The following is a 22016-nucleotide window of genomic DNA, read 5'->3' as shown; positions in this document are numbered from 1 at the left end:
TGTTGTTCGTATGTTTTAGTTAATGTATCTTCCTAATTAAAAATATTAAATAAAGCAATGTGAAAGATTAACAACTGCACCAGTAAAGCAATGAATTGCACAGTATTAACAAGATCACTATATGATGGCCTATTTATTTATATTAAAAACAATTCCAATTTTTAGAAGAGTGGCCTTTTATGTAAATCAGAAAAACTTGTCACTGGCATAACATGATTATGTGATTGAGTTGAATTATTAATAGGTTGGTTCTGTATTGTGGGTCTGCTTGGATGCCATATTTACTGATTCATTAGCAGATGAAGATCCTAAACTTTCCATCACAGAGTATGAAAATATTTTGTAAGCCTTTTAATCTGATGGGCTTAAAAAGAATGTAATTGAGGATCTTCATCTGTTAATGAAATCAGTAAATATGGAACCTAAACAGACATACAATATAGAACAAACCTACCTACCAATTATGTAACTCCATTCCAAAATCATAATATGCCAATGAGCAAGTTTTTCTGAATTGCATAAAATCTCACATTCTTTTAAAAATCAAAAGTGTTTTTCTGAATTGCATAAAATCTCACATTCTTTTAAAAATCAAAAGTGTTTTTAATGTAACCAATACAGGGATAGTAATGAAGTAATCTTATTAATGCTGTATGATTCATTGCCTTAATAAATGCAGTGATCAAACTTTCTTATTGCTTTATTTAATAAAAAATATACATAAATTTATAATGTTAGAAATACTTGAGAATGTTTGTAATGTAGCAATTTAAAACAAAAATTTGAAAAATAAAATTTTGATATTTAACAAATCAGATCTGAAATTGCATTGCTGTATGTTAGAAGCAAGTAGTGTTTTTGTTTTTACTTACATTCATTTCTTTTAAAATAGGATACATTGTTCCCATATGTCAGAGAACACTTGGAGGAATACATTAAAACCAACTGGGCTGAGAAGGAACTGCAAGAGGATATTACACTATTACGAGTGCAGGTAATCAATTTAAAGAAAATTATTTCAACATCTTTGTCTGAACTCAATTTATTGTATATACATTGTGTTTTTGCTTATATCAGAAAATATTCTTTGTAATCAAATTCAATTGTATGTGTACTATACTGTGAGAATTGCATATATAATTAATTTATCATATCGTAGTAAATTATCATTAAGGATTATTTGTTATTTTTAAATAAAAGAATTTAAACAGAAAGTACGTGGAAAGTTAAACTTAACTTTTTAATTACCTATAGATGAATTACTAATAGATGAACTTGATGTGTGGAAGAAGAGATAAACATTTCTGAAGTTGAAGAAGTGAAAATAATCTTTAAAACTGTAAGTTTTAATTATCTGCACTAAAATATGGAAATTTTTTCCGCATGTCGTGTTTCCTTTCTACATCAACTGTCTTCCCTCCCATCCTCTCTATACTTCTGTTTAGCTCCATTCTACTGTTGTCTGATTAAGGTTGTATGTACTACTTTCCATATTCTGTAACATAACAAAAAAAACTAATTTTTTATATCTTAGACCATTTCAAGACCTGTATTTATTTGAAATTAGAGATTACCAGTTCAGATTTTGTAATTTTGTCAGTAGTGTTGAATTTAGTAATTCTTTTTATAATATTTTACTTACCGTGTAACAACAATATGAAATTGATGAAATTTAAACGTTTTTACAAAACTGGTAATAAAGTTGTAGTCTAAATTGTTATTTATTTATTCATAATAACAAGTATACCCGATTACATTTAATTTTTTTTGTCACATGGTGAAAAAATGCCAAGCCGGCTGATTATTCTTGAAAGCTTAAACCGTGAAGAAAGGTCTTTACTTATTTTACAGTTGAAACCCTCAAGCTTGACTAATTAAAAGCTTCATATGTTTAATGTTTCACCGAAATTTGAAAATTCTTTTAGTCCAAATTATTCAGCTTTATCTCATGTTAGATTTTTTAGTCTGATGTCTCAGGAGAAATTCTAACAATTGCCTGTTAATAATGGAACTTCAAATATCTGCTATTCATATAATGCCTGTGATAGATTTTTCTTTATAATTTAGATACTGTCAACCTTCAAAAAAAGTTTTATCCAATGAAAGTAGGTGTTCTCTCAAAAAAAAATTGTCCAAGAATTAATGCCCAACCTGTTTCTCACAATAAATTTCATAGTCCTGAAATAAATTGAATTGCCATAAAAACTATTATTTCTAATGAATTTTTAAATAAATTTTTGCTATTTCAGTGATTTTTTTTTCTTTTAATAGCTCAACAGTTATGTTTTTTTTTTACAGCTCTGATTAAAGCTTTAGTTAATACCGGTTCACGTCTGTTTGTTTCTAAGAAATAGATTAGTTATAAATCCAAAATTTACCATTTTTCTTAAATGTTTGACTGCTAACTCTTTCTCTTTGATATTAAAACTGCACATATAGAAATTAATGAATTTTCATGAAGGTTTACTTTTTCTTATTGTTGACAGTAATTATTTTTCATTACTAATGGCTAACATTTATGTAGAAATTTTGTTATAAATATTTACTTCAAAAAAAACATTCCCAACTAACCAGACATGTTTCTTCCGTTAAAATATTGTGTTCATAAACTGCAATTCTTAATTTTCAGAAAAACATAATTGTATTTCTCTCAAGATAATTTTTATGTGTCATAATTACTTTCTTTATTTTGGTCATAATCTTACTATGTCTTAACTTGGCTCAACTAAGTTTGAGTACCACAATTGTTCAACCTGTTGTCAAATCATGTTTTTATCTCCTGAAAGTTTGTTAGAAAGCTTCTCTTAATAAAATTGTTCATGAGAAAATTAAAAAAAAACTTACTAACAAAAAGCTCTCTCTAGTTTCCAATATTCCAGCTTATTTTTTCTTGTATCCTGTTTTCCAAGTAGAGACCATGTAGTAATTTAGTTGTCTACCTTAAACTTTGTCAAGTTATTAAAATTGATTTTATCCCACTTCGTAATACCAACACCTGCTCCATTAGTTCATTAATGCTAAATATTTTATCACTACCTATCTTTTATCAGGGTTATATCACCAAATCCTTCTTCTGTATTTAAATATCTGACTATTTTCTACAGCTCTTATAATACTTTTTAATATAAATTTGGTGTTTTATTCCAAACGTTTTTAGATCACTTTGAACATATTACCCTTGCTTTCAGCATTTTTCTGTACTCACTTTCCGATAGTATTTCATTCTTAGGCCATATTATGTCCTCTACTGTTGTATCTAGTGACCCACTTTGAACATGTACTATTCATGATTTCCTTCGTTTAAAGATTCTTAAGTTTGGTTAATTATCTTCAAAAAAAATATTTTTCCTTTATTTAGCTGAAGTAAGCTGCCTGCTTAATTCCTTCCCTAAGAATATTGGTAATTTGTATGAGAATCAATAAATCGTTCAATAAGCTTAACTCATTTATAATATCCCTAGTCTGATGCACATCAGTTGCTGGTTGTCTTTCTGCTGTGTTTCCTAGAATTTGATGATTCTTTACAATCTAATGTTTGTTTTTCACCCTGTTTACCTATTAAGTCTTATGTTAAGTGATCCTGGATACTCTATTATAAATTTTGATACTAAAGAAATTGAGAGCTTATTTTCCAAATTAACCCTGAAGTTGAAAGCTGAAAAGAAAAATTTTGCTTGATGTATTTCAAACAGGACTTGTTTTCAAAACCTGGAATTTAAATGTTCCAAAAATAGTTTTCCCCTCTTCTTTAAGTTCTTATTTTGTAACTGTTATCAGAAAACGCATTTTCAATAATTTTCTTTATAAAAATCAAGTATCTAAAGAACTCATCATTTAGAAAGACGTCAATTCAAGATGTTGTCCCTCATCAAACTAGTGCTCCCAAAAGTTGTCCTATAAGTTATGCTCATTTTATGTGGCCTGATCAGCAGCTAGTTTTGTTTTTTATTTTCTGATAGCTAATGCTCCTGTATAAAAAAAATATATATTTTTTTTAGATATATTGCCTTGTAACCAATTGTGATTCTATGACCGTGACATGTTTATCACCTTTTCTAAGTTTGTCTGATCCTAATTTGATAAAAAGTAATTTTACTTTGATAAAAAGCTATTAATAAAATTATGAGGGATGGCTGAAATGTAATGCACAGTCAATTATATAAGTAAAGTGTCATAAAAGTACATTTTATTCACTATAGAAATTAATACTTAAGTCTAGTTCCATTTACAGATGTTTTCCCAGTGGCAAACCAATTTTCTTATTCCATTAAAAAAAAAGTTAAAAAAAAAATGAAGATTGCTGACTGTCTTTCCCTGTTCCACAACCTCTTAGTTCAACCTCTCAGTTCATCATTGTGGTTAAATTAATTCCTTTAATATATCTTTTTAATTATGAAAAGGAAGTGAAAATCTTACGGTGCCAAATCTGGTGAATATGGAGGGTATGGAACAAGTTCAAATTTCAATTTCACAAGAGCCTCATTGGTTGAACATGATGTATGTGGGTAAGCACTTTTGTGTTGCAGAATTATCATCTCTGTGGATTGTCAAATATGATTCACATTTTTGGGTTTTTAATGTACAGAATTTATAGTTTATCCAGCTTTCAGGTAGTCAGTTAACTGTTTATGGTAACATTGTCAAGAGAATTTTTTTTGCAAAGGGTTATGTTTTGTTTATGGTGATCCATAGTGTCAGTTAACTATGGTGAACAGGCTGTGCTTTTCCAGTTTTCTTGTGGGTCATAATGATGCATCCAAATTTCATCTCTCATCATAATATTGAAAACGTAGTTACCTTCCTGATCATGGTAACCTTTCAGAAGCTGTCCACAATATTCCTTTCATTGCTTGCTCCTTTTGGTGAGTACTTGGCATCAATCGTAAACATTTTACGGTCGCCCAGTTGTGCAACAGTGTATTCTAATTGTTCTTTCTAAAGCATATCTGGGTGGAGGTTGGTTGTTTTGTGATGTGATTGTCATTTTGAATCAATCCACCTTCTTTTGGTGCTTCTCATTAGTCACAGAAACAGGTCGACCATACAAGCTTCTTCATCCTCAGTATTCACTTTATCAGCTTCTAATGCACAAAATTTTACTCATCATCTACTAAGAGTACTTTGATGATAGTTCCATCAGCATAAATGGCTTTTAGACAAAGATGAATGTCACTAGCATTCACATTTTCTGCTGTTAAAAATTTAATCACTGCATGTTTTTTTTATAGTCAAAGCAGGCATAGTTGACTCCATTACAACAGTGACTGATACAAAATGGGAATGCCTGGGTCAGTTAGTTATGGAATATTAGTGGTAGGGGAATGAAACTGATGTCGCACTACCTTTTGATTTGTGCAATGTATGTTTTCCTGCTCTGTTCTAGTGTATGCATATTTCAGCCATCCTTCGTACTATTAAGGAGCTCTGTAAGTTTTTCCCTTAATTTCACTTTCTGTAAGATTATTCTCTGATAGTGGTTCTCAATTCAAATCTGTCTTGTTTAAAAAGTTTGCTTTAATCTGGTCTGCAAACCCTAACATTTTCCATGTAAATTGTGTAAAATCAGTGCCTTTATTACCTTTCATACTAATTCACTAATTGACTTCCTCTAAATTTTAATTTAGTGACTCTTTTATATTAATTTAATTCATTTCGGCCTTTATTTGATATACCCTGAATTAGACTCTATAAAACAGAACCTTAAAGTAACTGTAAAAACCTGTTTGTAGAATTTGAAAAACACCAATGCTAATAATGTATCATCTTCATGATCCTAGTGGCAGATAACTGTGAAAGTGATGTTGCTTTATATTTTGATGAACAGTGAACACTTCATACTTTGATGTTGCATGGTCCTGATTTTGGGCCCAACGATTTCTCTCTATTTTGAAACTCAAATGGGACAAGAGGGCTCAATTTGTAGCATGTACAGTTATTTTGTCATACAGAATAAAAATAGAATTTTTTAGTGATAACTTGAAAAATCATTTTCTTACATCAGGGAAAAATGACTTCAATGATCGAAATGAGTGTCCATTCAAAATAAATGTCTGTCTCATTAGTGTGTAAATTTGTAATCATTAAATTATTTTTTGTCTTTTTTTCCTCTTATGTTTCAAAGCAAAATACTCCTTTGCACTTTTGTGCTTGTTCAGGGATCTCTTTGCTTTCGTCATTTCTTTTGTAACCTATTTCATTTTAAGATAATTAAGCCAATATTACTTTTCAGCCCACTTACTATTCAAACTGGACTTCAGATTTTTAGTTTCACTTAGCTGGGTCTCTTCCTGAGAGAATTCATTGTGCCTGATGCAGCCCAGGCTAAGGTATCGAAGCTTAATGAAGCTGTGCTAAGAACCATAAACTATTGTACTGAAAAAATTGGTCCTTCCTTTTTTAATGATTAAATGGGAAAAATTGGTCTATTCTTTTTTAATGATGAAAGGGGAACATGCAGATGATGGTATCTTACTCTTTTTTTCCTAAGAAATTAAGATTAGACACTATGGTTGTCGTTATTGTGATCATAATTGTAATTATAATTTGGTTATAAAAAGTTACATACTTTTTAAAAGTGGGAGAAAAGTTTCTCTTGTCATTTAATTGTAGTTGTATTTGTGATACTTACTTATTACTCAACTGTAATATTTTTAGCCAAGAAAAATTTTATGTCATTCAGGCAGTTAAAGATAAAGCTGATGGAGTAGAGGGCGTTGTAGAAATTCCAGAAGGAGAGGATGATGATGTGAAATCAGCTCTTGTTAAAAACATCTTATGGCAAATGGATAATGATAGGAAAACAAAAGCACTGAAGGAGATTCAAGGTCATATTTGGAGGAATGGATATTCTTCAGGAAAATTAATTGGGCAGTGAGTAGTTTTGATAATGTTTTCTGATAGCATAATTTCAGTACATCGATTATTGTTATTTTATCATTTAGGAACTGGAGAAATTATAATATTATTATTTATGGAAAAGTTATTTATTTAGTCTTAAATATTTGATTAATTTATCTTAAGTGCACTACTTAAAGGACTTCCCAGAGCCTATTGGATTTATACACAGTGCATTCAGAAAGACGCTGTGTATTGTACTTTAGAATTATGTGGTTCATTCTGTTCTTTCAGCGTTAGGATCGTTGCTCTGTGGGTGTGTTGGGCGTTGCTCAGTAATAAAACAAGACATCAGTTGTTGAATTGTGATTGAACATGCTTTGTTTCATTTGTTGGAACCAATAATTGCAAGAAATGTAATGGTTCTTTCAGTAGAAGAATGTGTCTTTCTCATTGAACATGTCTTTGATGAAGGTGAAAAGTATACTGATTTATTGAAGCACAAGTTCTCTGAAAAGTTTCCAAATACTCCTGTTACTCACTGCAGTGCAGTTTGAATTCTTATCAAAAACTTTTGGGCAACAGGCTCTGTTGAAGATGCTGATTGAAATGGAAGACCCCCTAGGGTAAATGAACTGGAGCTGCTTGATATTTCAGATGATGTAGCTGAAAGTCCATTGAAGTCAATGCAATAAATTAGCACCGCAGCAAGATATCAGACTTCATATCTACATAAAACTATAAGAAAAGAAATGAAAGTTTTCCCCTGCAAAATAATGTGTGTTCAAGAATTGAAACCTATATATAATGCCAAAAGATTAAATTATTGTCAATGGTTTAAACATTATATTACCAAAATTCTGTAGGTATCATCAACATTAGTTTTTTTACACATAGTTTCATCTGGGAGGATATATTAATTCACAAAATACACAATTGTGGTCAACGACTAACTCCTTTGAATTCCACAAACAATCTATTCATGAAGGGAAAATTGGAGTCTGGGTTGGTGTGAATAGAATACTTATTGTGCTATTTTAACAAACTTAATTAACAGAAGTGGAAATCAATCACTGCCGGTTACAATAAGATCGTGCCACAGTGCATACAGCTAACAGATCAATGACTTTTTTACAAAATGTTTGGCGAACAAAACATTTTGAAGGTTTTGTGCCTGCATGATCTGATGTGACTCCCCCAGATCAGTTTTTGTAGGGGGGGGGACAGCGAAACAATCAGTGTATCACAACAGACCATGCATAATTGACAAACTAAAAAGTGCAGTAATGGCATACGTACAAGACAATCCATTTTAACAGCTGGTTAAATTGAAAGGTGTGTTGTGTTGATGTTGGAGGAAGTCATTTTCAACACCTTTATGAACTATTTCAGTTACTATAATAACTGAAATAGTTATTGGATATTAAATGAATATTATAATATCCATTTCTGTAAAATAATGAAATAAAAATACAAAGTAATAATTAAGAAAGTTTTGTCATTACACCTCTAGTGCACAGCAAATTTTTGAACGCACTGAATTTCAGATTTAAAAAAAAAATTAATTTTATTATAATTACAAAACAAGATAAATTAGGAATCTTAATGAAATATTAGTATTATTTGTCCTTAATTTCATATTTGTGATTGGTTTTGTTCATATAAAAGTCTTGAAATGTGTAAATCTCCTAAAACTTATGCTGATTAGTTTAAACATAAGGATATATATTATACTGGTACTAGAGAAATATTATTGTCAAGTTTGGTAAATGTGTAAGTAGAAAAAATAAATGAGTTTGATCGTCTGCATACTGCATTACGAACTCAGTGCCAAATCAATATTTTCAAATGAGAGTTGTTTAACCATCATCTTCCCTACAGTTCTGGTTTGGCTCCCAGTGATTTCCTCCTTTTCCCAAAAATGAAGAAATGATTAGCAACACAGAATTTTGAAAATGACAAGTTGAAAAACAGTATTACTACTTGGCTTAATTTACAGGCAGCAGAGTTTTATGTGAGGATATTTAAAAACAGGTTTACAGATATGACAAGTGTATTAGTTTGGATGGCAATTATGTAGGGAAAAAGCTAAGAGATGTAGCTATAAGGTGTATATAATAAATTGTTTTTTGTTAATTGGTGTTTTTTAATAACTTATCTGAAATTACTTTCTGAGTAGCCCTATTGTGCACAGTTTTAAGAAGAACTTACTATTAATTATGTTCTTAACAGAGAAATTTTTTTTTTAAATGTCGAGTGCAGCAGTCTTTTTTAATTTTGAACGATATCTATTTACTTATTCTTCACCAGAAAATTTTACTGATGAGTACACCTATGTAAAACTTCAGGAAATTTTTTTTCAAGTTTTACTAGGTGTACTCATCAGTAAAACGTATCAATTATAAAATTAGTGGCGAGATATTTATCTCATTCATAAATCATAAAATAATACTGTAAACCTTTTTATACTCATTCATTGATTTTTACTAGTAATGTGAGCATTTAAATTACAAACTGCATGATGTTGATGTGGATTTTTTATAAATAGAGTTTGTTAACGTAAGAAAAATATATTGAATTAATAGAAAATAATAGATAACGCAATCCAGAAAAATAATCTGGATTTTTTCACATTATAAAAAAATAATGTAGCAGTTTCTAAGGCCAAAATAGTAGAAAAAGAAATACATTAAAACCATTCAAATAACAATATATGTAACACAATTTTTGTTTTGTTAAGATTTCATCAGTATTTGTTATATTCATTTATGTGTGTTTTATGTAAGTGCCTTTCAACTCTTAGCATTAAATATTTTTTCATTTTTATCTTCTTGTACAGCCAAATTCAGTAGTGTTTTTGTCTAGTGATACTGTATTACCAAAGGAATCTTTTGCTTTCATCCAGGTCAGCATAGCCGTTGAGAGGGTAATTGTGTCAAGATTTTTCTTCTGAGCCAAAAATAGATTTAACAAAAATTACTATATATATTGCTTGATTAAAGATTTTATTTAGACAAATTTCACCTAAATGCTTCTTTTGTAAGAAAAGATACAAAAAGTTAAAGATAAATAAATATGTTTATATAAAAGTGTTGGAAGATTATAGAGCAGTAATTAGAATTATAAAACTTGTTACAATTGAACAATATGAAATACTGGTTTTTTAATGTTAAAAATGCTGTAAAACATTTTAATTTTTAATATTTTCTTCTTTCTTTTTTTTAAGTGTATTTGATGATGTGAAAGACTGCCTCAAATCATGGACTGAAGCGGGTAAAAAAATCTATGTATATTCATCTGGCAGTGTTGAAGCTCAAAAATTGCTTTTCAGTAATACCAAGGAAGGTGATTTATTGTCTGTGAGTGTAATTTATTTTCTTTTTTTTTTAATTTCCTTGGTTTACTTCTCAAATTTAATAATTTGTTTCACAGTAAAAATATAATCGTTTGTTTTCAAGTGATTAATTTTAAATTGTTTCCATTTCTCTTTGTAAGAGGATAATAAAGGGCATTGGCTGGACAATAATTATCTTTCCTATTAATACGAAGACATTGGCCAACAGAGTAATTTTGTTACGCCTTACAATTTGCATAAAAAATACCTGTGCATGAAATTCCTGTGTGCATAAATGCACACAGGATTTTTGGAGGTTATTGATTAAAATGACATCCTACCTAATTAAGACCAAAAATGAATTTCTCTACCAGAAATAGACAGTACAATAGAAATTTATTTCTTTAGATTTGTCAAAAAAAAAAGTTGAGAAATCTCATTGCGTCCAGATTTGGTGTAATTGAAAGCCTTCATGCTGACATTTTATTTATTTATTTTTTTTTCAAAATCTAATAATTAAATTGAATCCATTTTTAACTGTGTCTTTTTGGTTTTTTAGAAATTGGAGCCAAGGTAAAAATTCAGGAAGAGAAAATACTAGATGCATCAATAATGTATAAGTGTATTCCTAATGAATGACTAAATTGGCTTATTCAAAAAATGTTTAACATACAGAAAGTTGTTAATTAATAAGAGTTCAAAAAAAAAGTAGACGTAAAAGTAGTGTTTTGATTACAACTATAGGAAAGCCAAATTTTATAAACATCTTTAATTTCAGTTAGATGTATTATACTGGCCTTTATAATGATCTTTACTGCAAAATTAACCATGTTTGTGTGTAGTAATGAGAGAAATTATTACTACTAATTTTAATAAAATAAAAAAGTGTCCACCAGTGTCTAAAGGCTTATATGAGCTATCCACGGCTATATTTAGCTGCAATCAACAGACAAATAAAGCAGCTACAATCTTCCTTCCCCTCTCTGTAGTATATATTATGATGGTAACTATGATTATGTTGAGTATCTGTTGGCCAGATTTAAAATACTTCAAAGAATCGACGAGAAGCTGATTAGCTTTACTCAAACTTCTGTTAAGTATGAAAGCTATAGCTGTGATAATATCTTTCACATAGTATGAAAGGTGTGGTGAGATAATTGTTATTTTTATGTCATTTGTCTTTTCTGTTTCTACATTTTTCTTTTTGCCTTTTCAGTTTCTTGGTAAAGAAAACTGATAAATTATTTTAAATCTATATAAATTTTTACTGATTGTCATGTCATTGAAAAGAAAAAAATATATTTTGCAAATTTTTTTAAAATTTTGTTATGTTAATATGGCATTCATTAACTTCTGTAGTCATCTTTCACTAACTTGTGGGAGGTGACTGCAGTTGCCAAAGTTAAAAAGATTTCAAAATCAAAGGAGAAAAGAGATTCTATTATTTGAGTATTCATTTATGCCAGTGGATGTAAATTTTAGAGTATTATAATGAAAGAATATGATACATTTTAGAAAACTAGGTAGATTATTTATGTTAAAGTAATGCAATAACTTAAATGTAATGTTATTATTTTGTTCTTACTTTTTTATTGACAGTATTGTGAAATATAATCGTTTAATTACATTCAATTCATTAACTAATTCATTCAGTATACTAGGATTTTTTTAAGCACCTGCTAACCATTCTGCATAATTTGTATTTGTTTGAGCAATGCTTTCTGTTTAAAAATTCATAAACTCTCCATTTGAATATTTAACCTACTGCAGACATTCTGAATAGTTTAATACACACGAGTCAATATTTGTAGATTCTTATTACTCAATACAAAGTGTTTTCTTCTAAATATTTCCTTTTTTTGCCTGAATTTTAACTTTTGTTAATTAAAATAATGCATTTATTTTTAATTATATTTAATATATTTCATTTATTTTCATTGTCATATTCTTTAATTAATAAACTAGCAGTAGTCTGTAACTAATATTATGATTGTTCCTCATTCTTGTAATGAATGAGGAGGTTTATTTTTGAAAAATAGATCTTTTTCTGATTTATATTATATTTCACCTACTTTCTTTAAAATATTGAACCCTACTTTTCTATGCGTTTGTATAAGCCAACTTCGATTCATGAGGAGAGTGAACCATTGTGCTTTGATTGTGTCAGAAGTAGGGTGCCTGCCAGAGCAATAAAACTATATTTATTCATATGTTTAAAATAATTACCTACAAAAACTTAAATTTTTTTAAACTTCGGTAACAGTCTGGCAATTGCGACTATGTGTAATACTAATAAAAATTTATTCAATACTTTGCGTAAAGGTAGCTGAGAATGAGAATATAATTGAATGATTATTAGATATAATAAAAATACTAGATGCTTAAGTTCTTGAGTATGATTAATAATTGGTGTGACACATGACTAGCACTCCCATCAAGATGCTCTTAAAAATTTGGATGAAATACAAAATTGTTTGATCCATTTATAAATGGATTTTCAGAAAAACCTCTTTAAACTGTAGGTCATTCAAACTTCCTGTTCTACTTTAAAGATGATACCATGCAGTTCTGAACAAATTAAAATCATATTTTGATTTTTAATGCTATATCATCTTTGCTTGATAATAATTTTTGAAGAAAGCCACTGGAGTTAAGTTGAAATGGAACTTTTCCAAAAACAGGTTTCCAGTACTTTGAAGATACAGAAATAATCTTGCTCAAAGCAGAGCTGATAAATATAATTAGTAAGTGGTTATCTGGATATGAAATTTGATTACAGGTACATATTGAGTTGAGTAGTTATTTTTATATAAACTATAACTTCTTAGGGTTAGGTTTTTCCAAGCTTGATTACACTTTGCAGTGTGCTACAGATTAATGTGATTTGCATAAAGTTAATATGTTGTAGGATATTAACTTATGGGAAATTTATGCTTAATAGATTAATTTAGTGTTTTGCATTATATTAGTTCATGTACTAATTTATTGTTCTCTATTAACATTAAAATAAGTTTTTACAAAAATCTTCAAATAATATAAATTACTCATTACATACTAAACATAAATAGAAACCGTAACAATAATAACAGTAATAATTTAAATTTTATTTTATTAATAATGGATTTTTTTACCATTTATTTCTAAACAAAAAAATTATTCACTTTTGTTATTTTGTGAAGTAACAATAAAATATGTTTGGTAATGATGGAAATTGTGCACTTTGTAAAAAGTACATGATGCAGTTTTCAGATTTTGGAGTTTATGTTGAATGAGTTAATTAATCAGTCACAGTTCTTTTAAATGTTAAGCTGTGAAACCCCTCAATTTTGAAATTTATGATACTTCTTACATTTTGTCATTTTTCCTTTCTTTTTTTTGTAATAAAATCTTGTTGAAACTTATGATGAAGTGCAGTTATCATGTTATTTGTTTTGTCATGTTTATGCTGCTTTTTTTATGTACATGTAAAACATTGATGTTTTTATTATTTTTTAGGTGTTTTCTGGTCATTTTGATACAAACATTGGAGCAAAGACTGAATCCAGTAGTTATACTAAAATACTGGAAAATTTGACAGAAACCATTAGTGGTGCAAAAGATGTCCTTTTTCTTACTGATGTGCCTAAAGGTAAGTTAAATAAAAGAAAAAAAGAAATTTTAGTTTTTGTATTATTAAACAAATTGTGTATTTGTATTTACTGCTAATTGGAAGTTTTTTATTATTAACCATAAAAAATTATTAGACTATGTATCAACATCTTGAAAATCCATATTGCATACCTGCTTTTTATAAAAGCAATGATGAAACAGATTTGGCTTGTCACATTTCAAAATTTTACATATTAATTTATTCATTAAATTGGAACCTTTATTTTATTAAATTAGAACATTAAATTGGAATTTTTCTTTGGCTTCACCCAAGAAAAATAAATTGTTGAACATTAAAATGTATTACAGCTAAAATTAAAGAGTTGTCAACAGAAATCTTCACGTTTATCATAATCAAGATGGATTTAATTCTTACAGAGCAGAAATCTTATGTGAATATTATGTACTTAACATTTAGAAATGTAATACATACCTACAAGTTGGTGAGAGTCATGCAAAGTTTCTGGTGTTGACAGTAATGGTCTTCCTGGTTGCTCATTGTTTGTTCTGATTCCAGTTTATAAATGATTTGACTAGTTCTTTCTATAGATAGTTTAAATTCTGTGGAAAATTGTTATATTATTTTCATTCTTTATAACATGAATACTTTCACTGAAAACAGAAGTGTGTATATTTGTCCATGACCATGCTGATAGAAGTTATTTCTACCTTTTCATTTTCTGTATTGAGTTTTAAAGTCTTGAGTGATGTTGATTTTGAAATTTTGGTTAATTTTTTTCATAAGAAAACATTTCCTTCACTAAAAATGTTTTATTTTTCAGTCCTATTGTGATTGTGGTTGTTTTGAAATACTTACAGAGCTGTGATTCAAGTCCAAGTAATGATACATTTAAATGCTTATGTTGACTTGTGTTCTTAGGATGTTTGGGGTTGAATAATGGTACTGTGATAACAAAATGATTTACCTGAGGTTGGAAAACCTCTTGACCTGTATCGGGTGATTTTTGAAAAGTTACCACATTTATTATTCAACAGCTATCAGTCCCATTGTATTTCTGTTTGCAGAAATACTGGGCCTGCAGGCCCAGGTTGTCAAGTCCCATTGTATTTCTGTTTGCAGGCATGTATACCATTGTTGGGGAGGACTTTTTAAAATTATTTTTAAAGGGATGAAACCCATCCTATTCTCTACACTTACCCCAACTCAAAAATATTAAATGACAATGGTAACATTTAATTACCGTATTTATTAGAGTACCCACTTTTTTTCTTAGAATTTGAGAGAAAAAATAAGGGTGCAGGGCTTACTTGAAACATAGCCTTTAGCCAGGATAATTTATGTAAAGTAAACATTTTCTTTTTTTTTCTGTTTAGCCTCCAGTAACTACCGTTTAGATAATACTTCAGAGGATGAATAAGGATGATATGTATGAGTGTAAATGAAGTGTAGTCTTGTACATTCTCAGTTCGACCATTCCTGAGATGTGTGGTTAATTGAAACCCAACCACCAAAGAACACCGGTATCCATCTAGTATTCAAATCCGAGTAAAAATAACTGGCTTTACTAGGACTTGAACGCTGGAACTCTCGGCTTCCAAATCAGCTGATTTGGGAAGACGCGTTCACCACTAGACCAACCCGGTGGGTTAAACATTTTCTTAGAAGTACCTAAATTCAATCACACAAATATAGTTACATTAGGCTTTCGTTTATCAGTACCGGATGCTGCTTATACAGAATACATCTTTAATTATTAACATCCTGTTCATATTATCGATAGGCACGAAGTAACAGTATTTTTATAAAACCGATTCATTCTGTATAGGTTGCATCCGGTTCTAATGACACTACAGTTACACTATCAGTTACCCATCGTCGTACAGGTACTGTACAGGTAAATGGAGTTATCAGAGCACAGGAATCAGGTTGGATGGACGAAACCTTCAATTTTAGATTGGATCAGGTGTGTACGGCAAAAGTGATCAGGAGATTTACATAATTAAAAAAATACCGGTATGCTAGTAATGGATAGTTATCAGGAGCGGGGGCATACGACTGATAAAGTGAAAGACATTTTAAAAAAGGGTTGACAGACCAAGTAATAATTCCAGGCGGATTGACATCTCTGTTGCAACCACTAGATGTCTACATTAAAAAATGTTCAAATCTGCATTAAAACAACTGTACGGTAAATGGATTATTGATGAAATTACTGATTTCTTTCTCATGCCTACAGGAAGAATCAGACCCCCAGATTTTAACCAGATTTGTGTTTGGATAAAAGATGCTTGGGAAGGTATTTCCACGGAATTAGTAAGGAAAAGTTTTAAAAATGCGGAATATCTAATGAACTTGATGATAGTGAAGACCTTTAGCAGAGCGGCGTGGAGACTACCAGTAACTCTTCTACAGACGTGGACAGTGACAGTGATTAATTAAAAATAAAATCCCATATTAAAAAGTGTATTGAAATGATGTTTCAACATGATTCTTTCTTTTCGTTTTACTGGCTTACTGATTCTGAACTAAACTAGTACTTACAGTAATTAATTATTAATGTAATAATATTGTAATTTAAATAATATCTAAATTTTCAAGGATTGAAAATTTATTTTTTTAAATGAGATAATGTAGCTTGTGACAACTCATTATTGGAAGGCCCTTTGAATGACAAGTAATTTGCTACAAATAAAATTAAAAATTGGTTCACTACTGATATTGAAGTTATGATTAAAAATGTGGTTTTTTAGGTTATGTTGGGATACAATGTTACTGATCCAAAGCATTAAGTGTGAAATCGTTTGTTCTTGTTAAAAATATGGGTTTTAGATTTCTCTAGCATTGAAAAATTGTACCAGTAAACACAGCATTATAACATCAGTTAAACAAAAAAAAAATCAATAAGGTACCTACTTCTTTGCTGGCAACATGTTGAAAAATTGATTACCTTGTTATAACAGGTTATAATTTTCTGCCAATTATTGAGATCCTAGTTTCTATGGTAGATTTTTACAAATTGTTTTCTTTCATATATGTAATTAGTGGCAAAAAGTATTTACTGCATTTATTTCATCATGTTTTATTTAAATTGTGTTTTTTAGTTGAAATTGTCATTTGGCTTGCATTATTGCTCTACCATTTGACCTTTAATTTTTTGTCTTTAGTAAATTTGTCAATCTGAATTTATTTAATCTGGAAGAAAGGACTGAACTAACTTTTACATACAGAGAACAAAATAAATGTGCTACAACTGCTCAAGTGTTTAATGAACGGCATCTGAATAAAAATATTTCACACTCTTACATTGTAAACTTCTAAGAAACGGGATCTGTCATGAATAAGAAACGTGCAGGACAAAAAGTTTTAGACCAATTAAATTTGGTTGAAATCTTGGGAAATTTAGTAGCAAATCCTCAGAACTCAATTTGTAAAATATCCTGTGAAACTGAGGGTTTCTTATGGTTCTGTTTTCACTGCATTAAAATTGAATAAATTTTTTCCATATAAAATTTAACTGCATCAAAAATTGAATGAGGATGATGCTGACAGAAGGACTGAATTCTGTGAATTCAATTAACAGATGCCAATCCAATGTTTACAAAAAATATTTGTTGTTCTGACGAATTCACCTTATTTCTAAATGGCTTTGTTAATAAAAATAACTGCCGATACTGGAGTGATGTAAATACTCATGTTTTCAATGTTGGAAACACGCAGCATCCTGAAAAAACAAATGTTTGGGCCAGGATTTACAGTGATAACATAACTGATCCAGTATTTATCAACGGGAATTTGAAAGGTGAAAAGTAAAGTTGCTGGATGAAGTTATCCATCCACCCACTAATAATCCATATCTTAGAAAATCAGTTAAGATGACAATGGAAACATGTTACTTACCAAAGACATGCTTCACTTTCAGCAAGGTGGAGCACCTGCTTACTGTTCAATTCCAGTTCGACAATGGTTGAACTGAATATTTCTTAGGCACTGGATAGGTAGAAGAGAAACAGTTCAGTGGCCGGCATGATCTACTGACCTTACACCACTGGACTTTTTTTTTGTAGGGTAATTTAAAATAAATAATTTATAAAGAAATTCGTAATAACATATGAGAGTTGAAAAATAAAATTGTAAGAGCATGTAGGGATGTAACTAAAGAAACTTTAATAAAAGTAAAATGTGAATCTCAACTAAAAATTTATTATTGTTTACAGGATAATGGGAATCATTTTGAATAAATGATTTAAAAATTGATACTTTTATTTTATTGAGGTAAAAAAAATATTTTTCATTTATTTCTCAAGAACTCTTATTGTTAAAAACCTTTATAACAAAATTAACTAATGAATTAATTTTAAACTTTGTTTTTTGATTAACAATTAATTCATTTATAAATTGATTTTTATTTAATTATTTAATCATTTAATCATTAAGTTTTTCTGGAATTGATTTTTCAACATGTTACCACCAAAAAAGTAGGTACCTTATTATTCTTGGTGTTCATATGTTTATTAACTGATGTTATAATGCTATGTTTAGTGGTACGTTTTTACAATATTGGAGAAACCTAAAACCATACTTTTAATGGACAATTCCAAGACCTAATGCTTTGGGTCAATAATACTGTAGTCCAACATAACCTAAAAAAAAACACATTTTTTATCATAACTTCAATACCAGTAAACAATTTTTATTTTATTTGTACCAAAGTACTTATCATTCAAAGGGCTTTCCAATGAGTTGTCACAAGCTACATCATCTCATTTAAAAAAAATAAGTTAATCAACCCTTAAAAATTTAGAAAACATTTATGGGAATTTTGTGTTGGCAATTCAAAAAATAATTTTCACAGTTTTAATCCACAGATTATGATTATTTCAAATGGTTAAGAACTAATATCACGTACTTTTATAATTATTTTTTTGTCGGTTAAAGTGCAACAGATATGAAAAAAAATTACATAAATACGAAAATATTCAGAAAGTAAAGCATTTAATTCGTTCATTTAAATTACAATATTTAAATTATAGGAATGTGTAAAACAAATTGTTAGGGATGTAGGATGTAGAGAGTATACTGAAATGAAACAACTAGCACTAGATAGGGAATCTTGGAGAGCTGCATCAAACCAGTCAAATGATTGAAGACAAAAAAAAAGAAAAAGAAAATTAGAGAACATGTAAGGGTGAAATTTTGTGTTGGTAATTCAAAAAATAATGTTCACAGTTTTAATTCAGAGATTATGATTATTTTAAATGGTTTAAAAAGTAATCACATAATTTTATAGTTTTTTTTGTTAGGACTGAAATGTAAAAAAGTACTACCCCAAATGGTTTTACGCACCTACTGAGTGAAGGGGTGGACGGATTTTAATTTTCTTCTCACAAAAATTCATTATTTTTTTCGGGTTGTCAATTAATGTAATTAAATGTTACCACTGCAATCTTAAGATTTTTGAGATGGGTTAGGTGTAGGGTGGGTTCCACCCCTCTGAAAATATTTTAAAAAGGTTCCCCTTCTGAGGGTGGTGTATATACATGCCTGCAAACAGAAATAAGATAGAACTGATAGCTGTTAAATAATAAATGTGGTAACTTTACACATGATCACCCGGTAAGTGTACAGGCTGTTTTAAAGTGAAAGAAATTACTGATCAAGAATAGAGGTATTAAAGTTATTTTAACAGTCATATGTTACTCTTAAGAGTTTCTGAATATTTTTCTGAAAATATAAGTAAATACGTGTTATGTAGCAGGTAGTTTGTTTTTGTTACCACAGTTTGTTTTATTATAGAAGTTTAGTAATAAAAGTCATTTTATTGCATTAAATTTATGTTGTCTATGGTAGTTGGGTATTTCAGCTAACTGTAACATTGATTTTTATGAATTTAAATTATAAAACTATCGTTGGGAAACTTTTAAAACTTTATATTTAGTCAAGTTGGTTGAGGTAAGTAGAAAAATACTTAAATTTAAATAATCAGTGTCTTACTATAGCTTGGGATGATTATTTAATTCTATATTAAATTTTTAAATTTCACAACATATTCTGGTTAATCAGTTGTTAGGGATTTATTGTGTTCAATTAATTTGATTTAGAAAAATATTTATTGCAGTAGATGACAAAATAAAAAACTACAGTTATTCAGGAATAATTTATAGAGATTTTCTATGATTTTAATTTTGGATAAATCAAGTAATAACCAGTACTATTCAGTGACTGGTGCTGTTAATAGTAAAATGCATTTTTTTAAATGTAGGTTTTCTAGTTCCTTCTTGTTCTTTTTACTTTTTTTAAATTTATTTTCACTTCATGAGTTAGAATATTGCAGAACTAAATTTAAATTATATATTCTCAAACAATGTTTAGTTAATTTTGATAAACAAAGTATGGAGAAAAGTAATTTACAAAATATTATTGGAAAAAGGATAATATAATATATTAAAACATGTTTATTTTTCATGGAAGTTTAGATTAAATGTGAAAGCAAAAAAATCTCAGAAATGAGATGTCTTTTGAGTTAGTAGATCATTGTAGATAATCTTTCATCATTATTTTATTTAGCTTTAGCTTCTAAAATGTGTAATAGGAAGTAATTTGGAGCATAAAATTGTGTTCAAATGCAGGCAATTTGGACCACATTTTGACAAAAAATTCAGAAAAATTTTATTACTTAACTTTTTTTTAATTTAAGTTCTTTTGTAATTTTTATTTTATTTTATTTCTTTGAAAGACTGATATGATAGAGGAAAACTATATTGATGTTACTTGAATTTCATAATAGATTAATTACTTGTGTTTGTTAGTGAGGTTATTAACTTCATTATTTCTAGTATTGCAGTTTGTTAAGTGATTAGTGGAGTACCTTCAAATAAACTAAGAAATAATGACTTTGTTATCTTGTGAAAGGGTTTCTTTAACCATATCTTTTTAAGATATTCAGTTTTGAAGTTTTATATGATGACCAGTATTAAACGCAAAAATTATGAAGGGGGGCATGCTTATATAAATTTTACTACACTAATTATAATCAAAACTGCAAATATAACATTTAACCATGAAATAATTCTGTAGCAAATGTTAGATAACAGGAAGTTGGGATAATCTATTTTTGTGGTGTTCATGCTTTTATACATATATACCTACCTATGTGCTGTGTGTAGATATATATGTACACAGAAAATAATAACCCTTACGCTATTTATATAGCTCCAATTGCTGCAGTCAGTTCCCATTGTTGCCACTTGCCGACTTTTAAATTAAGGTTGATCAATTAATATGAACAGCAGAAACATTGCTGTTTGCATATTGTAAGTTTATGATAAGTGCTATACTTTCGCTTCAATAATAAACTTAAACAATTTTTACCTTTAAGGAAGTGTTATTTTATAACAGCTGTTGTTTTTAGTTCTCACTTCTCATTTTCTTGATATAAAAAAGTGCGTTGATTATCACAAATTGGTAACATTGAAAAATAGCTATTATTGATTTTCAGTTATAGAGTTAGGAATGTTGCTTTATGAAAGAAGTATATCATTATTAACATGAAATTTTAATATTCTTTTATAGTCTGATTAATGGAATGAGAAAAAATGTTCAGAAGTTGTGAAATCTGTTAACATTAAAGATTTATTGTACTTCATGTTATGCACTGTTATGTAACCAGAGATCGTTGAAATGCTAAAGCTAGATGAGTTTGATGTCATTTTTTAATACCTGTCGTTTTTGATATAAAATTTATTACACATTTGATGAAAAAAAGTAAAAAACAGGTTTTCAAAATCATGTATAGTTCACAGGAGGTAGGCTTCAAACTGTAAACTGTTTTTAAGAATTTTATATCTATATTTTCTTTCTTTGAGATGTAAAAATAATTAAAAATAAACAATCACACTTTTTTTTTAAATCTACATTAAATTTAAAAAAATATTCATTAGAAAATGTTAACCAAAACTTCGTTAATGTTTGATTGAATTATATTCTGAAAGTTGAACATGTTGTCTACAAGTGAGTATTTTTCATAGAAATTGCATATCAACAATAGTGTTAAGTTTTTTAATTACATTTATATTTTTCTAATCGTTATTTATTTTTTTTTTATAGAAGCGCAAGCAGCAAAAGATGCAGGAATGCAAGCTGTAATTGTATCACGAGAAGGTAACGCACCTTTAACAGATGATACCAAGGAAACCTTTCCTGTTGTCTACTCATTTTCTGATCTAACATTTGAAGGTAATA

The 22016-nt window shown here is 28.9% G+C and overlaps 1 protein-coding gene across 1 annotated transcript in view; it reads left to right on the top strand.

The window, feature by feature from the left end:
* The window catches only part of Enoph (enolase-phosphatase E1), a 37010-nt gene that overhangs the window by 8923 nt on the left and 6071 nt on the right, over nt 1-22016 (top strand). Inside the window, exons 2-6 of the mRNA XM_075366501.1 lie at nt 893-994; nt 6680-6870; nt 10061-10193; nt 13664-13796; nt 21882-22010. Coding sequence (XP_075222616.1) covers nt 893-994; nt 6680-6870; nt 10061-10193; nt 13664-13796; nt 21882-22010 — 688 coding nt within the window. The remainder of the gene's footprint in view (nt 1-892; nt 995-6679; nt 6871-10060; nt 10194-13663; nt 13797-21881; nt 22011-22016) is intronic.

Source organism: Lycorma delicatula, chromosome 5, assembly GCF_047948215.1.
Source record: "Lycorma delicatula isolate Av1 chromosome 5, ASM4794821v1, whole genome shotgun sequence".
NCBI classification, from domain to species: Eukaryota; Metazoa; Arthropoda; class Insecta; order Hemiptera; family Fulgoridae; genus Lycorma; species Lycorma delicatula.
Note: the sequence above shows the minus strand (reverse complement) of the source record. Positions and strands in the feature narration are given on the sequence as shown.